The 18,817-nt window shown below is 42.4% G+C and overlaps 1 protein-coding gene across 2 annotated transcripts; it reads left to right on the forward strand.

Annotated features, from left to right (window-relative positions):
* Positions 1 to 3,606: 3,606 nt before the first annotated feature.
* On the forward strand, positions 3,607 to 12,789 carry IFIT2 (interferon-induced protein with tetratricopeptide repeats 2). 2 transcript variants are annotated; one of them, XM_010838513.1, is made up of 3 exons: positions 3,607 to 3,696; positions 3,963 to 4,044; positions 9,101 to 12,789. In XM_010838513.1, exons 2-3 carry the CDS (start codon positions 4,040 to 4,042, stop codon positions 10,485 to 10,487), a joined length of 1,392 nt encoding a protein of 463 aa, XP_010836815.1. In that variant the 5' UTR covers positions 3,607 to 3,696; positions 3,963 to 4,039; the 3' UTR covers positions 10,488 to 12,789. The 2 variants fall into 2 exon arrangements, with proteins under 2 accessions (XP_010836815.1, XP_010836814.1); XM_010838512.1 differs by lacking the exon at positions 3,607 to 3,696 and having other exon boundaries at positions 3,705 to 4,044.
* Positions 12,790 to 18,817: the final 6,028 nt, after the last annotated feature.

Genomic DNA, 18,817 nt, shown 5'->3' on the forward strand with positions numbered 1-18,817 from the left:
ACTGAAAACAACTCAAACATCCATCATTAGGGGCCTTACTTATTCAATATTAACATTTCATAACATGAAACAGCATGTCCATACTTTTAAGAAGAGTTCTAAATGTAATAATACAGAACATTATAGCTAAAATATATTTAAAAAATAAGAAAGTGCAGAAAAGTGTGTACAGAATGCTAACGTTATTTCCCAATATTAGCTTTGTCCATCCCATGTTCTTTTTGGTTTTGAAGGGCTCACCTCTCTGTCATCAGATGTGTGAAAGTTTAATCTTGCAATCAGATTGTAAACTCTAGAAAGGCAAGAACCAGGCTTTTTATTTCATAGTGATACTTACCTTCCCTGACTTTGAGGGGCAATCTTAGCTGGTATTGCTTGGGCCTCACATGAATCTTGGGGTCTCTGCCTACAGCGCTGTAGTAAGCATAAAAGGAGTCTAAAAGCAGGCGCACAGATGGGCTGGAATCTGTGAAGTACCCGTGAAGCTTTGCCCAGACTGGGGGAGGCAGCTGAGGAGAGAGGTGAAACTGCTCCTACCACTAATTTCAAAAACTTTCTTCAAGAATTCATATCCATGCAGAGAACACTCAATCCACCCATTTCCTCTGACTACTCTCGCTGTCTTTTGTACCTTTAAGTGGTCTTTTTCATCTCTCTTTTACCTACCAATGCTTCCATGAAATTATATATTTTTCAAACGCTCTTTATGCTCAGAACCAAACATTGACAAATATCTGAGGCATTCTTTGAGAGTATTAATATTTTGGATAAATGTTCTCCTTAGAATGCTATCAACAAAAGTTTTATGTGAGTATAGGAGTCTCTGGTACCAACAAAGTGAAAACAGAACCCCTAGGTAAGGCAGGAGAGGTGAGAATAACAGAGAAAATGAATGAACTCCCAGAGGCTGGAGTCAGGGATATGTAGAACAACGGCAGAATTGTTCCCATCAGAGAGCACAATCAGGATCTAACTAAGAAACTTCCACCATTGCCAGGATAGAGGATCTTCAGAATGTCTTCCCATCAGAATGTCATCATTGCCACAGACTTCCGCCTTCTGAGATTTCTCCATGTTCCCTTTCTTTCAACTGAGAGTATTTATTACAGTTATCATGCCCCACCGTTGCATGTGGTACACATGAGTTATCTAATCTTATCTAGTCTTTTAGGTTTTGTAATCATCAGACTGAAAGGAGTCACGCCCAGATCATTGGCAGCAGATCCCTGATCATGAGCTGGGTGCAATGACTGCCTTGATTCCCAAGGGCTGACTCCCGTGGAAAGGTCTGAGTATGTTTGGAAAGAAGGATACATCGTGGGTATTTAGGACCAGAGCAAGGTATTCACGGCCCACCCAAATTAGTGCTCCCACTTGCACAGTATGAAGTTGTCATTGGTAAAAGCAGTCCCCAGTTTGAAACTACATTTTCCAGGCTTCCCTTACATCTAATTGGTCCCTGAATTGCTGGTCCATGAATTCCACCTGAGAATTTCTGATTCATTTGGTCTGGACTGGAGTCTGAGAATTCGCATTTCTAGCAGGGCCCCAGGTGATGCTGATACGGCTGGTGGTTGATGACAGTGTTCAGACTAAGGCATTATACCACTTTGTAGCTGATGCAACCCCTTAAGGTGGCTTTCCTCATTCTTGGGAACAGCAAATCAGGACTCTCCCTTAGTCTATACTGAGACAGAGGCAGCCCTAGGCCCATATTTTAGGACACAGAACCATAAATATTAGTAATGAGCTGAGTAACCAGAACTCTCACTGTCTCACTTTTTTCAAAACAGAAATACTGCTAGAGGTGAACTGATTTTCTTCACAGTTTCTGTTTTGCAATCACTCAGTGAGTTCTCGAATTAACCCAGCTGCCAGCTCAGCTGATGCATTCCTGTTGTGAAAGCATTATACACAGGCACTGGCCACACAGATTTCTAAAGAATAAACCAGCACCTCTACACACTTTGAAACACAGTGAGCATGTTCTTTCTCTGTGCCTCTCCCCAACCAGGACCTTTATTAACAAGACTTACACATTTCTATCCTATAGTTTTCTTGAATGTAAATTCCAAAAACCAAAACAAAAGCCACAGTGTTCTAGTTCCCTGATCAGCATTTCTTGTACATCTGACCTGCATTTCTATAAATACATCACAGAACTTGTACATAGAACTAGAACTTGTAACTCTTGAGTGAGACCTACAAGTAAGGGTTACCAGCTTAGCTGTAATCCTAATGAAATGGTAGGGAATCTCCAAGAAGCATAGGTTCTGCTTTTACCTTGCCCTAGGCAGAAAAATCCACCGTAAATAATGCTTTCCCCAAAACTGAATAACCTGCCTCAGCAACCTCGGTTTTACTGGGAATGTTTCATCTGTTCTCTGTGTAATTTCCTGACCTCAAAGACAGTTGGTGTGATTACCTTTTCCCTCTTGGGTCTACGTACATTGTAATTCCTTTATGATTAGGGATATGCATAAGGATAAAGCACATTCCCTCTGTTAGAAGAAACCACTCTGGCTGCAAATTGTAGTGTGCAGATGCTAAATTCTAAGATGACCCACGGGGATTCAAACTGCAGAGCTCAGGAGAGCCAAGAATGTGTAGAGATGCTAGGAATTGTTTTTCTTTGGTTAATGATTCATTCCATGATGGATCATGGAATGTCAAACCAAGGCTCTGGAAAAGGTAAACATCCGAAGTTTCCTTGCTGGTCTCTTTGGTTAATGATTTAGTTATTAATTATAATAAACACTGACACTTATTATGTTCCAGGCATTATTCTAATGTATGAAGCCATTCAATCCTCACAACAAACACCACAAGATCGTGGCAGTGTCTTCATTTCACAGGAGAAGAAACTAAAACACAGAGACATTCAGTAATTTCCACATATAAATGGAGCCTGGTTTCCAATGCAGACAGACTGACATCAGAGCCCACAGTTCCAATCACATATTCATTCATTCAGCTACTACTTTGTGAATGCCTGCCATGTGCCAGGAGGCATGACTTCAGGAACTGGAGATTCAGTACTGAGTAAAATAGAAGAAACCCCCCCTGCCCTGTGGAAGTTACATAACTGTTCACCACAGGGGCCAGCAGGACTTCCCAAGTGGCGCTAGCGGTAAAGAACCCTCCTGCCAATGCAGGAGACATAAGAGACGTGGGTTTGGTCCCTGGGTCGGGAAGGTCCCCTGGAGGAGGGCATGGCAACCTACTCCAGTATTCTTGCCTGAAGAATCCCCATAGACAGAGGAGCCTGGCGGGCTACAGTCCATAGGGTTGGAAAGAGTTGGCTGAAATGACTTAGCACACACTCAGCATGCACAGGGGCCAGCAGGTCATCTTGCTGTTAATAGTGGACAGAGTGAAGATGGGTTAACATTCCAATAATGAGGCAGCTGCTAAGTCACTTCAGTCGTGTCTGACTCTGTACAACCCCATGGAAGGCAGCCCACCAGGCTCCCCCGTCCCTGGGATTCTCCAGGCAAGAACACTGGAGTGGGTTGCCATTTCCTTCTCCAATGATGAAAGTGAAAAGTGAAAGCGAAGCCACTCAGTCGTGTCCAACTCGCAGCAACCCGAGGGAGTGCAGCACCAGGCTCCTCCGTCCATGGGATTTTCCAGGCAAGAGTACTGGAGTGGGTTGCCATTGCCTTCTCCAATAATGAGGCAGAGTACTTGGTAAAAGTATCCTTCCCGGAGCTGGTAGCTTCCGTTGATGGCAGCTGATATTACCACATCAAAACAATTCACAAAGAACTTCTGGCTAACTGTAGGGGGAGGGGGAGGAAGTCACCCTATCAGTTTGGCTCTCACTTAGCACCCAAGATTCATTTCCTCTTAGAGTCTTGTCAATTTCAGTTTCCAGTTTCATTTTCTCTTTCCTAAAGTCTATTTTGGCAAAGGAATCTGGTAATGCATTCATATATAAGTCTCTTAACATTCCACTGAAGCAGAGGAGGAAGATTTCTGAAGAGCGCAGAAGCCCGAACTGCAGTCTTGCAGAACAGCTGAGAAGTGCACGGCAATCATGAGGTAAAAGACTCTCTCTTCTCTGATTGTGGTGAAAATGCCTAATCCTGCTTGTTGTGGAAGCTGAATTGTCAATAGCCATGCTCCTAAAAGACAAATTTCTAGGTTGTTTTGCCTTAGTATTTGATTACAGCCTTACACTCTTCTATCTTCTGTAGGTCTTTAGGGTGTTGGCTTGTTTACTCTTAAATTATTTCTGCCTCACACCGTCAAGTTTCCTGCAGGATCTCTCACCGGGAAGCTGAGAATTGAGGCTGGAGAACAATGAGGCAGGAAGGGAGGGGCAGAAGGAGAGAGATTAAAGCAGGCAGGTGCTGCACTTAAAGATCCATCTAGAGAAATTGCTCCTGTAGACTGCCCTGTGTTTCTTATCCAAAGGAATAAGTGAGGGACTTTTAATAAGATTGTTTTTTAATGATCTAAATGTTTTTCATTTATTTTAAATGCAACTTTGTTTCATAAAAATGAATATTGTTAATGATAAAAGGTATACTTCACAAAGAAGATAATCATAAACCATTAGATACCTAACAACAAAGAAGCAAAGATACATGAAGCAAAAATCAGAAGAAATATGAGGGAAAAGAAAACATATATATAACCACAGTGAGACATGTCTCTTTTTAGCAGATACTGTTAAAAATGTACTCAGGGTAGCAACCTCACTTCATGCTAAGGTGGAACATTTTTAATGTATTCATGCATCTCAGATTTGTATTAAGGCTGGCAAAATAACAAATATTTTCACCCCAAAATGCTACTGACTGGCTAGCATCCTCCTACCTGACATAAGAATTGGAGATAAACTGCTTGGAGAAAACAGTCCCCACTTCTAAAATCTTCTCATATTTCAGAAACATCAGATTTCCCTGGGGAGGAAGAGTTCCCACAGTGAGTAGGAAGAAAGCTTTCTATTCTATTTTCTCCAGTTTAAGGGTCAAGAAGTCAGACTGGATAGCTAAGCCTCAGTCCTAGGAGCTCCAGAATCTAGGGATACCAGCCCTGGTACTTACTTCCTAGAGGAAATACATTTTTTCTGCTAGTTTGCACCTCTGCCTGATAGGAAGAAAATAATAGTTTGAGATACTTCCAGATGTCAGTTTCTATAGTAATTCAGAATTTTTAGAAACTTTCTTCCTGTTTCTTAGAATTTGAGCATGTCCTTCTCTTAGAATCTTTCCCATAATAATACTGACCCATCAGTTCATTTTCTCATTTCCTTTGATTCTTTAGCTACAGGGATTGTTATTGGGCATTGCTCCTGTGGTGTAAGAGAATGTGTAAGGCTCAAACTTGAGCCTGAGTAAGATTCACAGAAAGCTTGTTAAAGACTGATACTTGAGCTCAAATACTAACCTCCCCAAACCCCAAGACTCTGACTTGGTAGGTCTGGCTTGAGATCCAAGCCTGTGCGTTTCTAATAGGCTCCCCCACCCCCAACCCCACCCTGGTGGTGCTGGTACTGCTCTAAGACAATGTGGGGGCAGCACTGGCTCTGAGCCTGGCAGACAGTGGGACTGTGGCTTTCATTCAGACAAGAAGCAAGGGGAGAAATTGTTTGCTGTGTAAATACTTGGAATTTCTAGGGGCATCAGGGGCACAAATCTCACAAGTCTGAGTTCAGGATGCAAGGATCTGGGACCAGGTTCTAATTTACCAGTAGAAATAAAAACTCAAAACCACACAATAAAATTGGATGCCTTTTGAATGACTACTCAAAAGAATTTAACATACATGTATATATTAAATGTATTTATCTTGTAAATGTAGAGTTGACTATATGTATTGTATGTGAGAGATAATCTCAACTGTATTCACTCTCTCTGCTCCTGTACACAATGAGAAAGGAGCTAAAGAACCCATGTGCTAAGTAAGAGAATCTTCCCATAACCTCACTAAGAAGGAAGAGAGACCAGATTGGACATAAACTTTGCAAGGAGAGGCTGGTGTCATTACAAGGTCAGATAGCAAGTGAGGCTCTCTCCTGGCTCACATTCCCTGTGTTACATCAACAGCCTCAGACAACCCTGATCTTCACTAAGATCTTCCTGATCCCTGGTTCAAGAAGATGCCCTGGAGGAGGGCATGGCAACCTACTCCAGTGTTCTTGCCTGGAGAACCCCATGTACAGAAGGCTTTGAAAAGAAGAGTTTTTCCCTAAGCAGTAACTCCTACCCATTTTCCCTCCTAGTTTTTGTTTATTCTGCTTGGGTAATTATAGCTCCATTTGTTACAAGTAACAGAAATGAGCAGGAATTGATTTAAAGTTCCTAGAATGGCGCAGAGAACCCATGCACAGGATCTAATGACCCCAGGAGACTAGACTAGGACACTGGTGAGCTTGGGGGACCCAGTCACTGAGTCTTCTCCACGTGTATCTGGGTCATTCTCTCTACAGCAGGTTGTACGGAACTTGTCCACCATCAAACCCCAGCATGCACAGAACTCTTCTTAATGTATGAAGACTCACTGACTCCCTCTCAGTTCCATTTCCAGCTTCCACTTGAATCTGGGTACCTGGCCCTGGTCTAATCAAACTGAGGGGAGGTATAAAAAGTGAAAGATAGAGAGTAGGAAAAAATGAAGGACTATTATCTTCCATTTAGACGATTATTTCAAAAGTGATCCTTGCCACATAACAAGACTTCCCAGATTTCTATTGGTTGTCTATGTCAGAATCCATAATATATAGAATATCAGCTTCTGATATGAGAACTGATTAATGTATATCATGAAAAAATTTTTAAGTGAGAATAAACAACATTTCAGGGACCCTAATACATAGACAACATTGAAAACAATTTTAGGTAATGAATGATTTTTAACCTACTCTTTTCCAAATTTACTCAAGATAGGGATTTTATTTGATTGCTGTTTCTGTTGGTTGGTTTTTGCTTATTTATTTACTTGTTTGTTTATTTAGTGGACTAACACAAAGGAGTAAAAAAAATCTTTTCAGAAGAGTTGCAAAGGCACCCTCAAGGAGAAAGAACATTTCCCATAATGAAAGATGCTAGCTGCCCATGACACTCCTGTAGCCCCCTGCTTGCTCTTTTACGAAAGTGTATGTCTGTGCATAGTTGCTTCAGGAGTGTCTGACTCTTTGCCACCCTATGGACTGTAACCCACCAGGCTCCTCTGTACATGATGGGATTCTCCAAGCAAGAATATCGGAGTGGGTTCCCATGCTCTCATTCAGGGGATCTTCCTGACCCAGGGATCGAACCTGTGTCTCTTATGTCTCCTGCACTGAATCTACTGGGTCTTGATTGCTTTCCACTCAAAACAGTCCACTTGCCAAAATGGCACATTTTGGGAAGACTTGTTCTAAACTCCTTCAAAAGCAAACCATAGGAGGGTCAAAGTTAAATTTCAAAGGAAAATTAAAACAAGTACAAAATTATTAATAATTCAAATCAGTGAAACATTTTAAGAAAAGGAATTGCCAAAGAAGTAACACATTGAATGGCTCTTTGTTTCTGTATTTCCTTCTTACCTAGCACTTACTTTGAAATTTCAACTGTATAGTTTTATAGTTCTTTATTGTTTTAATAAGGACATCCTTATTGTGCTTCTGAACTTCAACTCTATTTTCTCTTCGATGTTTTAAATTCTTTAGTTCTCCCTACTTTGTCTTTTTTTATTTTTATTACTTCATGTTTCCTGTCTAATTATGTGAGCTTGTTGTAAATCCTTAACTGATTTTCTTTGTCTAGCCAAACTTTTGGAGCTTTTATCAAATTGGTTTTGTTTGGTTCTTTTATTATTTTGACAGTCTATATTCTCTTTTTTCCCAAAGTTTTCTATTTTGACTATTACTTCTTTAAAACTATATAAAATCAAATCTGAAATCAGTTACCAAAGATTTGGCTGCTCCTGTAGAGACCCTTGGGCTTCCCAGATGTCACTAGTGGTAAAGAAAGAAACTGCCTGCCAATGCAATAGATGTAAGAGATGCAGGTTCAATCCCTGGGTCGGGAAGATCCCCTGGAGGAGGGCATGCCAACCGACTCCGGTTTCTTCCCTGGAGAATCCCATGGACAGAGAAGTCTGGTGAGCTACAGTCCATAGGGTCACAAAGCATCAAAGTGACTTAGCACGCACACATGCATGTACAGACCCTCGCAGAAAGCCAAGAGCCAGCATTCCTAATAAAAATTCCCTTTTTCAGGAAAGACTAGCCTCAGACTCAGATTCCTGCCCACTGCCCTCTCCCTAATTCTTTTTTTTTTTTTTTAATATTTATTCATTTTACTGTTGACTGTGTTGGTAGGGCTCTTCGTGCAGCACGCAGGCTTCTCTCTAATTGTGACCTGAGGGCTCTGTGTTGCCCCAGGGCACATGGGCTCTTAGTTCCCTGACCAGGGATCAAGCCTGTGTCCCCTGCATTGGAAGGCAGATTCTTTTTTTTTTAATTTAAATTTATTTATTTTAATTGGAGGCTAATTACTTTACAATATTGTATTGGTTTTGCCATACATCAACATAAATGAATCCGCCACGGGTGTACACGTGTTCCCCATCCTGAACCCCCCTCTCACCTCCCTCCCCATACCATGGGTCATCCCAGTGCACCAGCCCCAAGCATGCTGTATCCTGCATTGAACCTGGACAGGCGATTCGCTTCTCATATGATATTATACATGTTTCAATGTGGAAGGCAGATTCTTAACCACTGGACCCCCGGGGAAGTCCCTTCCTAATTTTTCTGCTGCCTGTGATCACCCCATTTCTGCTTCCTTGTGTATTTAACACATATACCAAGACTGGAAAAAAAAAAAAAAGACAGATATTCTTTTTTTTTTTTCTTTTTTGGCTGCGCTACACACAACATGGGATTAGTTCCCTGACCAGGGATCAGGCTGCAGATGCCCCCTGCAGTAGAAGTGTGGAGGCTTACCACTGGACCATCAGTGAAGTCCAAGGAAAGGATACTCTTCTTTTTTATTGGAGTTAACACTGTTAAGGAGAAGGAGAATCCTATTTGTCATGCTCCCCTTTTCTCGTGGGTAAATCTGTGCTATGTCTTAGAATGTTCATTTCTGTTTTTCCTTCACAGTGAGACCACAAAGAACTCCTTGGAGCATAGTCTTCAGCAGCTCAAGAGCCATTTCACCTGGAACTTGGTAGAGGGAGAACATTCTTTGGATGATTTTGAAGACAGAGTGTGTCACCAGACTGAGTTTCAGAACAGCGAATTCAAAGCCACGATGTGCAACATACAGGCCTTCATAAAACACCGCAGAGGCCAGCATCAGGCAGCCCTGGAATGCTTGCGGCAAGCCGAAGAGTTCATCCAGCGAGAGCACGCTGACCAGGCGGAAGTCAGAAGCCTGGTCACCTGGGGAAACCACGCCTGGGTCTACTATCACCTGGGAAGGTTCGCAGATGCTCAGCTTTATGTAGACAAAGTGAAACGAGTCTGCCAGAAGTTTTCCAGCCCCTACAGAATTGAGAGTCCTGAGCTGGACTGTGAAGAAGGGTGGACATGGTTAAAGTGTGGAAGAAACCAAAATGAAAGGGCCAAGGTGTGTTTTGAGAAGGCTCTGGAGAAGAACCCCAAGAACCCAGAGTTCGCCTCTGGACTGGCCATCGCGAGCTACCGGCTGGATAACCAGCCACCATCTCAGAACCCCATTAACCCTTTGAGGCAAGCTATTCGGCTGAATCCTGACAACCAGTATGTCAAAGTCCTCCTGGCCCTGAAACTTCAAAAGATGAATAAAAAAGATGAAGGAGAGAGATTAGTTGAAGAAGCTCTGGAAAAAGCCCCATTGGCCACAGATGTGATTCGAGGGGCAGCAAAGCTGTATCGAAGAAAAGGTGACTTGGACCTTGCTATAGAACTCCTGAGAAAGGCTCTAAAATGCATGCCCAACAACATCTACCTGCATTGCCGTATTGGGTGCTGCTATAGGGCCAAAGTCCTGGAAGTAGAGAAAATGGGCGGGGAGAGAGAGGAATTACAGAAATTAGTAAGACATGCTATAGATCATTTAAAGAGAGCTGATGAGAGTAATGGAAATTTCTTCCGTATCGGCTCCTATCTCGCCTGCCTCCATGCACAAGTCGGTCAGTATGAAGAAGCAGAGTATTACTTTCAAAAAGAATTCAGCAAAGAGCTTCCTCCTGTAGCCAAACAAGTGCTCCACCTGCGATACGGCAACTTTCAGCTGTACCAGAGGAAGTGTGAAGACAAGGCCATCCACCATTTCATACAGGGTGTGAAAATAAACCAGGGATCAAAGGAAGGAGAAAAAATGAAAAACAAACTGCAAAGATTTGCCGATATCAAGCTCTCGAAAAACAGAGCGGATCCTAAGGCTTTGCATCTCTTGGCGTTTCTTCAGGAGCTGAATGAAGACATGCAGCCAGCAGAGGAAAACTCTGAGAGGTGTTTGGACTCTGGAAACCTCATCCCTTTAGCATCTTTAGCTGAGGAATGAGGAAGTGGAATGTGGTACCCACAGGGCTACTGCTAGAGAGATCTGAAACCCCTCCACCAAGTTGGTATTCAAAATATTTAACAATTGGCACAGGCGTGGACTTAGACCCTGGCCACACAGTACTTGATCAAGGTTGGGGAGGAACTCTGCTGGGCCAGTGTTAACATCTGAATTGGGTTCTGGGAGGGGGACTGGACTGGGGGCAGGTCCGGGGGCTCAGTAAAGGGGCTATTTCCCAACTGACCTCTTGGGAACATTGGCATTCCCTCTGTGGGGTGATGTCATGGCTATGTTTCTATAAAGTAGTCAGATGTCTCACACCTATAACACTGTGGTCGCTTTCAGCAATGTTTTTCTGTCTTTGGAGTCATTTTAGATCCTGTACAGGTTGGTCCTGTGATACATTTCAGGGCAGGCTTCCCTCAAATATGCCAAAATGGAATATTGATTATTTTGAAGTTATTACTTGAGAAAAGTCTGACCCTTCTCTCAGAGCAGGAAATAAATCTCCCATGAGAAAGGTACCTTCACTATGCCAGGAGGCAGAGAGACATCCTTGTCACTGGCGGTAGGGAATTGAGGGCTGGGAAGGCTACATAAATCAGCTCTGCTTAGATTCTCCACTAATTAGTACCCAAGCCCAAGTTTCTTTGCCTTGCCAGTTTCTCATGAATTTATTATTTCTTTGTCTAAAAGGTATAAAAGCTGCCAGCTTTGGTCACTTCTTAGGCTGTATACTAGGAGACCTCCATATGTATGAAATTAACTTAGAGTTTCTCCTGTTAATTTGTCTTGAATCGATTTAATTATTAGATCAGCCAGAAGAACCCTGAAGGGTAAGCAGAAATTTCCCCTTCCCAACACCCTGCACAGACACTAGAGTGCTGTGTCCATCCAAAGGCTGGGGGATGGAAGCCTAGGGAGGCCTGGGGGGTCCTCTCTCCCTTCTTTCTGCCTTCTGCCTCGCCTCCCCAGACAAGTCTTAATCTAGGACTGTTTATACAAACTCTATACAACATGAGTTCAAGCGTCCCATTAACTGAAGGGAGGAAAGAGGTGTTTTTTTTTTTTTAAAAAAGAGAGAGCAGAGAACATCAAATCTGGAAGGAATATAGCTAGAAGAAGTGGGGTCAGGTGACCAGAGTACAAGTGTTTCAGGAAGCAGGCAGGGAGGTTTCCCCCTTCTCTGTCCTCCCTGTAACCGCAACACAGCAAGTGAGGGTAAAAAAGGTAGATTCTGTACAATACGCTAGAAACCAAAATAATGCTTTTCTTTAAAATATCTTGAATTGGTTTATAGTGCTCTTCAGGTCTACTATATGCTTCTATTCTCTGTATATTCATTCTTTTAATTTTTGAGAATTTGATATTGACACTCCAACTAAAAAATCTTATCTGCTTGAAAAATAATTGTAATATATAGTGAAACTATATGTAATCTTGTTCTGTATTTTCCAAGTCTCCTATAGATGTGTTATAATCTTTCATAATTAAAAAAATAAAAAAGAGAAAAAATTCTGACTCTTAAATTTGTCCATGGAGGTTTGAATAAAAAGAAAGGGGGGGAAATGTGTATGGAAAGATGTCTTACCAGTAGGGAGAGGGAAAGAGTAGGCAAAAGGGAAGGAGAGAAGAATGCTGCTTTGTCCTTGTAGATTATAATCATATGGAGAAAATGTCTTTGCAACACAAAGACTTGCTTTGATGAACTCAGTCGCTTTGATGAGCCCAGATTCAAAACGACAGGGAAGCAGCAGGACAGGGGAATTATTTGGTGATTAAGGACCTAGTGCTCGTTTCTGGGAAATGTCGTCAATAATGGAGGTTCCCCCCATTAGAAATGTTGTGTATTAGGTGATATAAAACTCCATTTAATCCTGAAAGTCTTCAGGGAAACCATGAAAGTCATGGTATGCCTGGGGCAATTGGGATTTTCTGGGTAAATACTGAATGACCAGGGACAGACATCAAGGTTGGTGTGAACCAAAACAGTCAGGTGACCCAGCAAGAGACTATCAATCACCCTCTGGGTTGCAAAATGATTGCCTGTTGGAATTAAATTTAGATGGTAGTTACCAGGGGCTGGATGTGGGGGAATAGGAGAGATGTAGTTTAAAGGTATAAACTTACAACCAGTAGATAAATAAGTCTTGGAGATTTTATGCACAGTATAGTGAATATCTTTTGTATTAAAAATAGTGTAGTGTGCACTTGAGATCCTCAATGTACATAGCGTGGATGCCTGAAAAATCATTAATTAATAAATAACTTAGATGTGATCAAACATAAAGGTGTGTTCTGGTTTTTCTGAAACTTGGCTGTACCTTAAATCTTCCAGACTCAGCTACTGAGAAATGCAGTGTTACACTGGGCATGAACTGGTTCCAACTAACACAGACTGGTCTAACATCGAGGGGACAACAGGCAGGAAGGACAGAGGTCCCCACGTGGCAGGAGGAAATAAACTGCAAGCTGCGGACGGTTTTTTCCTTCTCTACACACACACACACACACACACACACACACACACACACACACACACAGGGCCTCTTTTAATTCCGTGTTGACAACACTTGGTTCCGCTTTGAGCTAACCAATGCGTTTTTCTTATGGAAAGGTTTTTCTTAAACTATGTTAATGAAACCATGTATTTGTTTTGGAATTTGCCTTTCTGCAAAATGGTTCCACCTAAGACTACCTTTTTTTCTCTTCTCACACCTTGGGCGGATGATAGCTTCACAAACCAGTATTCCTGTCAATTTTTTTTACGGCCATCCTATCTCAAAAGGCATATTGTGGGAGAGGGGCCTGGTGAAACTCCCTCAGCCTTGAGGTGTCTCTCTTATCTGATTAATAGTTTTCTAACAGACATAAAACACCTTGCTAAAAACTAGCAAAGGGGCACTCTTTCTTTCCCCTTCTGATGTCTATGTCAGAAGCTTTCCCTATCTCTATTATATTTTAATAAAACTTTGCTACACAAAAAAGCTCCAAGTAGTCAAGCCTCATCTCTGACCCCAGATCGAAATCCTCTGGAGGTCACGAATCCCAGAGTAACACATAGCTCGCAGCAGCAACCTTTCAACAATCTTTTCACTGAATATCAGAACAAACATTTTTCCCTACAGCTTTTAGAGTCCAGGGCTTTATCTTACATCCTGACACCACCATGAGGTACCTTTGTGTACATAAACACCCTACCCTGCCCTCCACAGAAGCAGATCTTGTTACATCTTGTGTTCCATCCCTGTTCTCTCTCCTTTTCTGATGTCCATTAGGAGAAATGAGGAAGTATCTCCAGTTCTGTTTCAGGCCCCATCCTGGAGGCAATCTAAACACATGTGGGAGAATTTTTCCTGTTAAGTAAAGAATAGAAAGAAACATGAAGCGGTGAAATCTTTGTTTGTCAAAAGGCTTCTGATGGAAAATACAATTCACATCAGCTGCAAAGGTAAACGCATTCCATTGGACTAACTGGACAAGTAACCATTTCAAAAGAAGGTTTTAGCTTACTTGGCCTGAGTAACTTATTATCAGGGGCACCCCACTCTAGTACTCTTGCCTGGAAAATCCCATGGATGGAGGAGCCTGGTAGGCTGCAGTCCATGGGGTCGCTAAGAGTCGGACATGACTGAGCGACTTCACTTTCACGCATTGGAGAAGGAAATGGCAACCCATTCCAGTGTTCTTTCCTGGAGAATCCCAGGGACGGAGGAGCCTGGTGGGCTGCCGTCTATGGGGTCACACAGAGTCGGACACGACTGAAGCGACTTAGCAGCAGCAGCAGCAGCAGCATGGTGCCTGGGGGGAAGAACTGGGAGTGTTCTTAGTGGAAGGTAAGATGGGCAGGCACACTGACCTTGAGAGAGGAACCCTGGCACCTGTATAGTGCTAAAGAAGGCACACCAGGTATCTGTAACCTCGTCCTCGCAAGTCATGCCACCAAAATCTTTGCTACAGCAGAAGCCCCAAAAGAAAAAAGGAAGGAAGGGTAGAGAAGAGACATATGTCATGTTACACTTAATATTTATTTGAGGACTTAAAGCTGAAAGAAATGATCGGAAAACAATCAACAAAATTACATATATAATTCATGTTTCTTGAAATCTCACTATCCACGAATAACAAACAGAAACACATTAATTGGAATTACTTTAATTCCCTGCCCCTTGACCACATCTCTCAGTGCATCTCCCTCTCCTCCAATACCAAGGACTGACTGAGGAGAATGTCTCTTATCCTGGTCTGGGTTCTTAGTAATGCCAATTACTTAGTAATTACAGTTACCTCGGTCCCCAGCCCCCTTTTTCACAGCGCTTTCCTCTTTCTTCCCCATCACGTCCACTGACCTGCACAATTGTGCACAATGTGTGTCCGGTGCGACTGGAAGCGTGGAAGTGTGAGAATCCTGAAGATAAACAGGACTGTGTCAGGGTCCCTACTATATGCACAGTCAACCTGGGATGCCAACCTGAAAAATGTGGGATCCAACCAGAGACCATATGCTCCCGTCTTCTCCCTTCCCCCACCACTTCTCCCATCATCTCTTTTGGGAAAGGAGGTAACTTGATTTGTCTAATTGCAAATTTTCCTTATGATTTACAGCACAGCTGCCTCATTGCTGGTAGTCTACACCTTCTTAGGAGGCAACAAAGAGGGAGACCGACTAAAACCTTTACTGTAAAAATGGTGCAGTGCCTTTGGAAAAACAGTTTAGTAGTCCCTCAGTTGGTTAAACATAGAGTTACCACATGACCTAGCCATTTTATTCCTAGGTATACAAAGAGAAATGAAAACATACATTCATACATAAACCTGAACATGAATGTTTATATCAATGTTATTCACCTCAGCCAAAAGGTGGACCCATCAACTGATGAACTGATGTATTGAAGTATATCTTCACAGTGAAATATTATTCATCAATGAAAAATAAAGTACTGTACATGCCACAGCATAGATGAAATCTGAAAATGAAAGAAGCCGTTCACAAAAGGTCACATATTGTATGATTCTATTTATATGAAATGTCCAGAGTCGGCAAATTATAAGAGATAGAAAGTAGCTTAGTGAAGAGATAGAAGTAGATTGTCTAGGGCTAGGAGGACCGGTTGCTGTGCTTTGTCACTCAGTCATGTCTCACTCTTTGTGACCCCATGGACTGGAGCCTACCAGTCTCCTCTGTCCATGGAAATTCTCCAGGCAAGAAAACAAGAATGCCCTCCTCCAGGGGATCTTCCCAACCCGGGGATTGAAGCCAGGTCTCCTGCATTGCAGGTGGAGTCTTTACCATCTGAGCTATCAGGGAAGCCCAGGAAGACTGGAGGGGAGAGCAATGAAGTGTAGGTATCCTTTTTGGGGTAATGAGAATGCTCTAAAATTGACTATAGTTATGGTTGTACAGCTGTATAAAATACTGAATTGTATAGTTTCAGTTCAGTCTCTCAGTCGTGTCCATCTTTGCAACCCCATGAGACGGCAGCACACCAGGCCTCCCTGTCCATCACCAACTCCCGGAGTCTACTCAAACTCATGTCCATTGAGTTGGTGATGCTATCCAGCCATCTTATCCTCTGAGGTCCCCTTCTCCTCCTGCCTTCAGTCTTTCCCAGAATGAGGGTCTTTTCCAGTGAGTCAGTTCTTCGCATCAGGTGGCCAAAGTATTGGAGTTTCAGCTTCAGTATCAGTCCTTCCAATGAATATTCAGGACTGATTTCCTTTAGGATGGACTGGTTGGATCTCCTTGCAGTTCAAGGGACTGTTAAGAGTCTTCTCCAAAATGGGTGAATTGTATGGTATGTGAATTATGTTTCAATATGACTGTTTAAAAAAAGAATGAGTATTCTTGTTGTTAGTTAGTCGCTCAGCCGTGTCCAATTCTTTTCCGACCCCATGGACTACAGTCCACCAGGTTCCTCTGTCCATGGGATTCTCCAGGCAAGAATACTGGAGTAGGTAACCATTCCCTTCTCCAGGGGATTTTCCCAAACCAAGGACTGAACTCGAGTCTCCTGCATTGCAGGCAGATCCTTTTACCATCTGAACCACTAGGGAAGCCATCCTTATTATAAATGTACATAAAGAAGGTAAGCTTTTCTTTCAACATCTTCTATTTTTAACCTCTAAATTTGTTGGCACTGTGTCGTGCCCTTCTTATTATTCGAATTTTAACTACCATCATTACTTTTGCTCTCAAGAGACATGTTGGAGAAATTCTATATTCTATTTTCTGGATAGGGTGTGGGTATGAAAATCTGGTCCCACTTGATTTTATTTTTAAACATCCATTCTCAGGAACCATTAATCAGCAAGTTGGCACCAAGGAAGAGTTTAAAAGCAGAAGAAAATATGACTCAATGCGTAAGTCTAAATCTACAGGTGTATAAGTCTAAGTACACTATGAATTTCTTAACAGGCATAATATTATTTAACTACCATATGCAGCTGTTGCAAATACCATGCTTATTCACGAGCACTTCATAAGCCAGGGATAAGAACAAGAAGAGAAACAAGAAATGGGCAGCTGGTACAACTACCCTGGAAAATAACTTCATACTGTAAGATTGCAGTTGGGATGAGAGGACGCCTTCGGCCAGTTCAATAAATTTGCCTTTTCTCTGATCTAACGACTTCTGATCACTTCTATCGTTCAAAATAGTGTCTATCCCTAAAATCAGCACCCTCACAACACAGAAACCTTCATGACACAACTTCCTTTCTCTCTGAGCAAAGAAGGCAAAAGATAGAGACACATTTTCCCTGGGCTGGATGTTTAGGGTTTCATGTCTGGCTATGCCAGGATTAAGCACCAGGTTCTCAGTAACAGAGACACCGTGAGTTATTTTTGAAATGTACAGTTTGTTGGGAATTCCCTGGCAGTCCAGTTGTGTGATGCAGTCAAAAAAGCAAATAAATGAAAATGTACATAAATAAATGTTTTATGTGTCTGTGGTGTGTGGGGCCCTCTAAAGCACGGGGCCAAAAGCAGGAGCCCCTTTTACCTGGGTGACACTGTAAAAGATATAAAGGTACGTTACTTTATCACTACCAGTGTAACATATTGTTAAGGAAGACAACCAACAAAATTACATACTTTCCCAGGTGCAGGTTACTTTGGCTGGACATAACACAGTCTCTGAACTTGAAGTATTCTATGATGCTCCCATTGGTGCAAAAAAACAAACAAGTGTCAGTCTTGTTACACGAGAACCTCTGCTTCCTGCAGCTTCAGAATAGAAGGAGTCTTTCTCCTAGGCAACTGACATTCCTTGATCTTCAAATCAGCCTTGAGAATTATCCTCCATCTTTTTTCATGGATATTTACATCATAGGAAATTCTATTTTTAAAAAAATCTCTCAGGGTATTATCACTCCTTCAGAGCTCAAAGCATATATACCTAAATTTATCAGCTAGGCAGCTCACCCAACAATACTACACGTGTTACTATTTCTCAGTTTATAGCTGGGAAAACCGAATGATTGCTTTGGATCTCAGAGACCCTAAGTGCCCAGGGTTTATTCCAGGGCTTGGCTTCTTATAGTTAGCATGGGGGTGGGGGGCGGGGGGGACTCAGGCTCAGTGATTTGATTCATGGATAATCCCAGAGATAGTAAATAACACACTGAATTAAATCCAGGTGGCTCAGATGATAAAGAATTTGCATGCAATGCAGGAGACCTGGGTTTCATCCAAGGGTGGGGAAAATCCCCTGGAGAAGGGAATGGCAACCCACTCTAGTATTCTTGCCTGGAGAATTCTCATGGACAGAGGAGTCTGGTGGGCTATGGTTCATGGGGTCACAAAGAGCCAAACACGACTGAGAGACTAAGCATAGAGGCGCCTGAGCCACATACATCAAGGTGCAAATTGTCTCCCACAAGTAAGATGACTTGTCTAAGCTACTTTTTACAACAGTATTTCTTGAGCAGTCTTTCACATCATGTGCTCCCAGAAACCTTTACATAAGAATCTCCTGGAAAAAAAAGTGAAAGTATTAATCACTCAGTCCTGTCCCACTCTTTGCAACTCCATGAACTGTAGCCTGCCAGGCTCCTTTGTCCACAGAATTCTCCAGGCAAGAATACTGGAGTGGGTTGCCATTCCCTTCTCCAGGGGATCGTCCTGACCCAAGAATGAAGCCGGAGTCTCCTGCATTGCTGGCGGATTGTTTACCAGCTGAGCTACCAAGGATGCCTTTCCTTCTCCTGCTGCTGCTGTTGCTAAGTCGCTTCAGTCATATCCGACTCCTACATACTATTAAAAAATGCAGTTTCCTGGGACACACCCTAGCGTTAAGGTTAGATTCCTGAAATCGCGATTTTTATTTATT

Source organism: Bison bison, unplaced genomic scaffold (assembly GCF_000754665.1).
Source record: "Bison bison bison isolate TAMUID 2011002044 unplaced genomic scaffold, Bison_UMD1.0 scf7180017864097, whole genome shotgun sequence".
Lineage (NCBI taxonomy): Eukaryota > Metazoa > Chordata > Mammalia > Artiodactyla > Bovidae > Bison > Bison bison.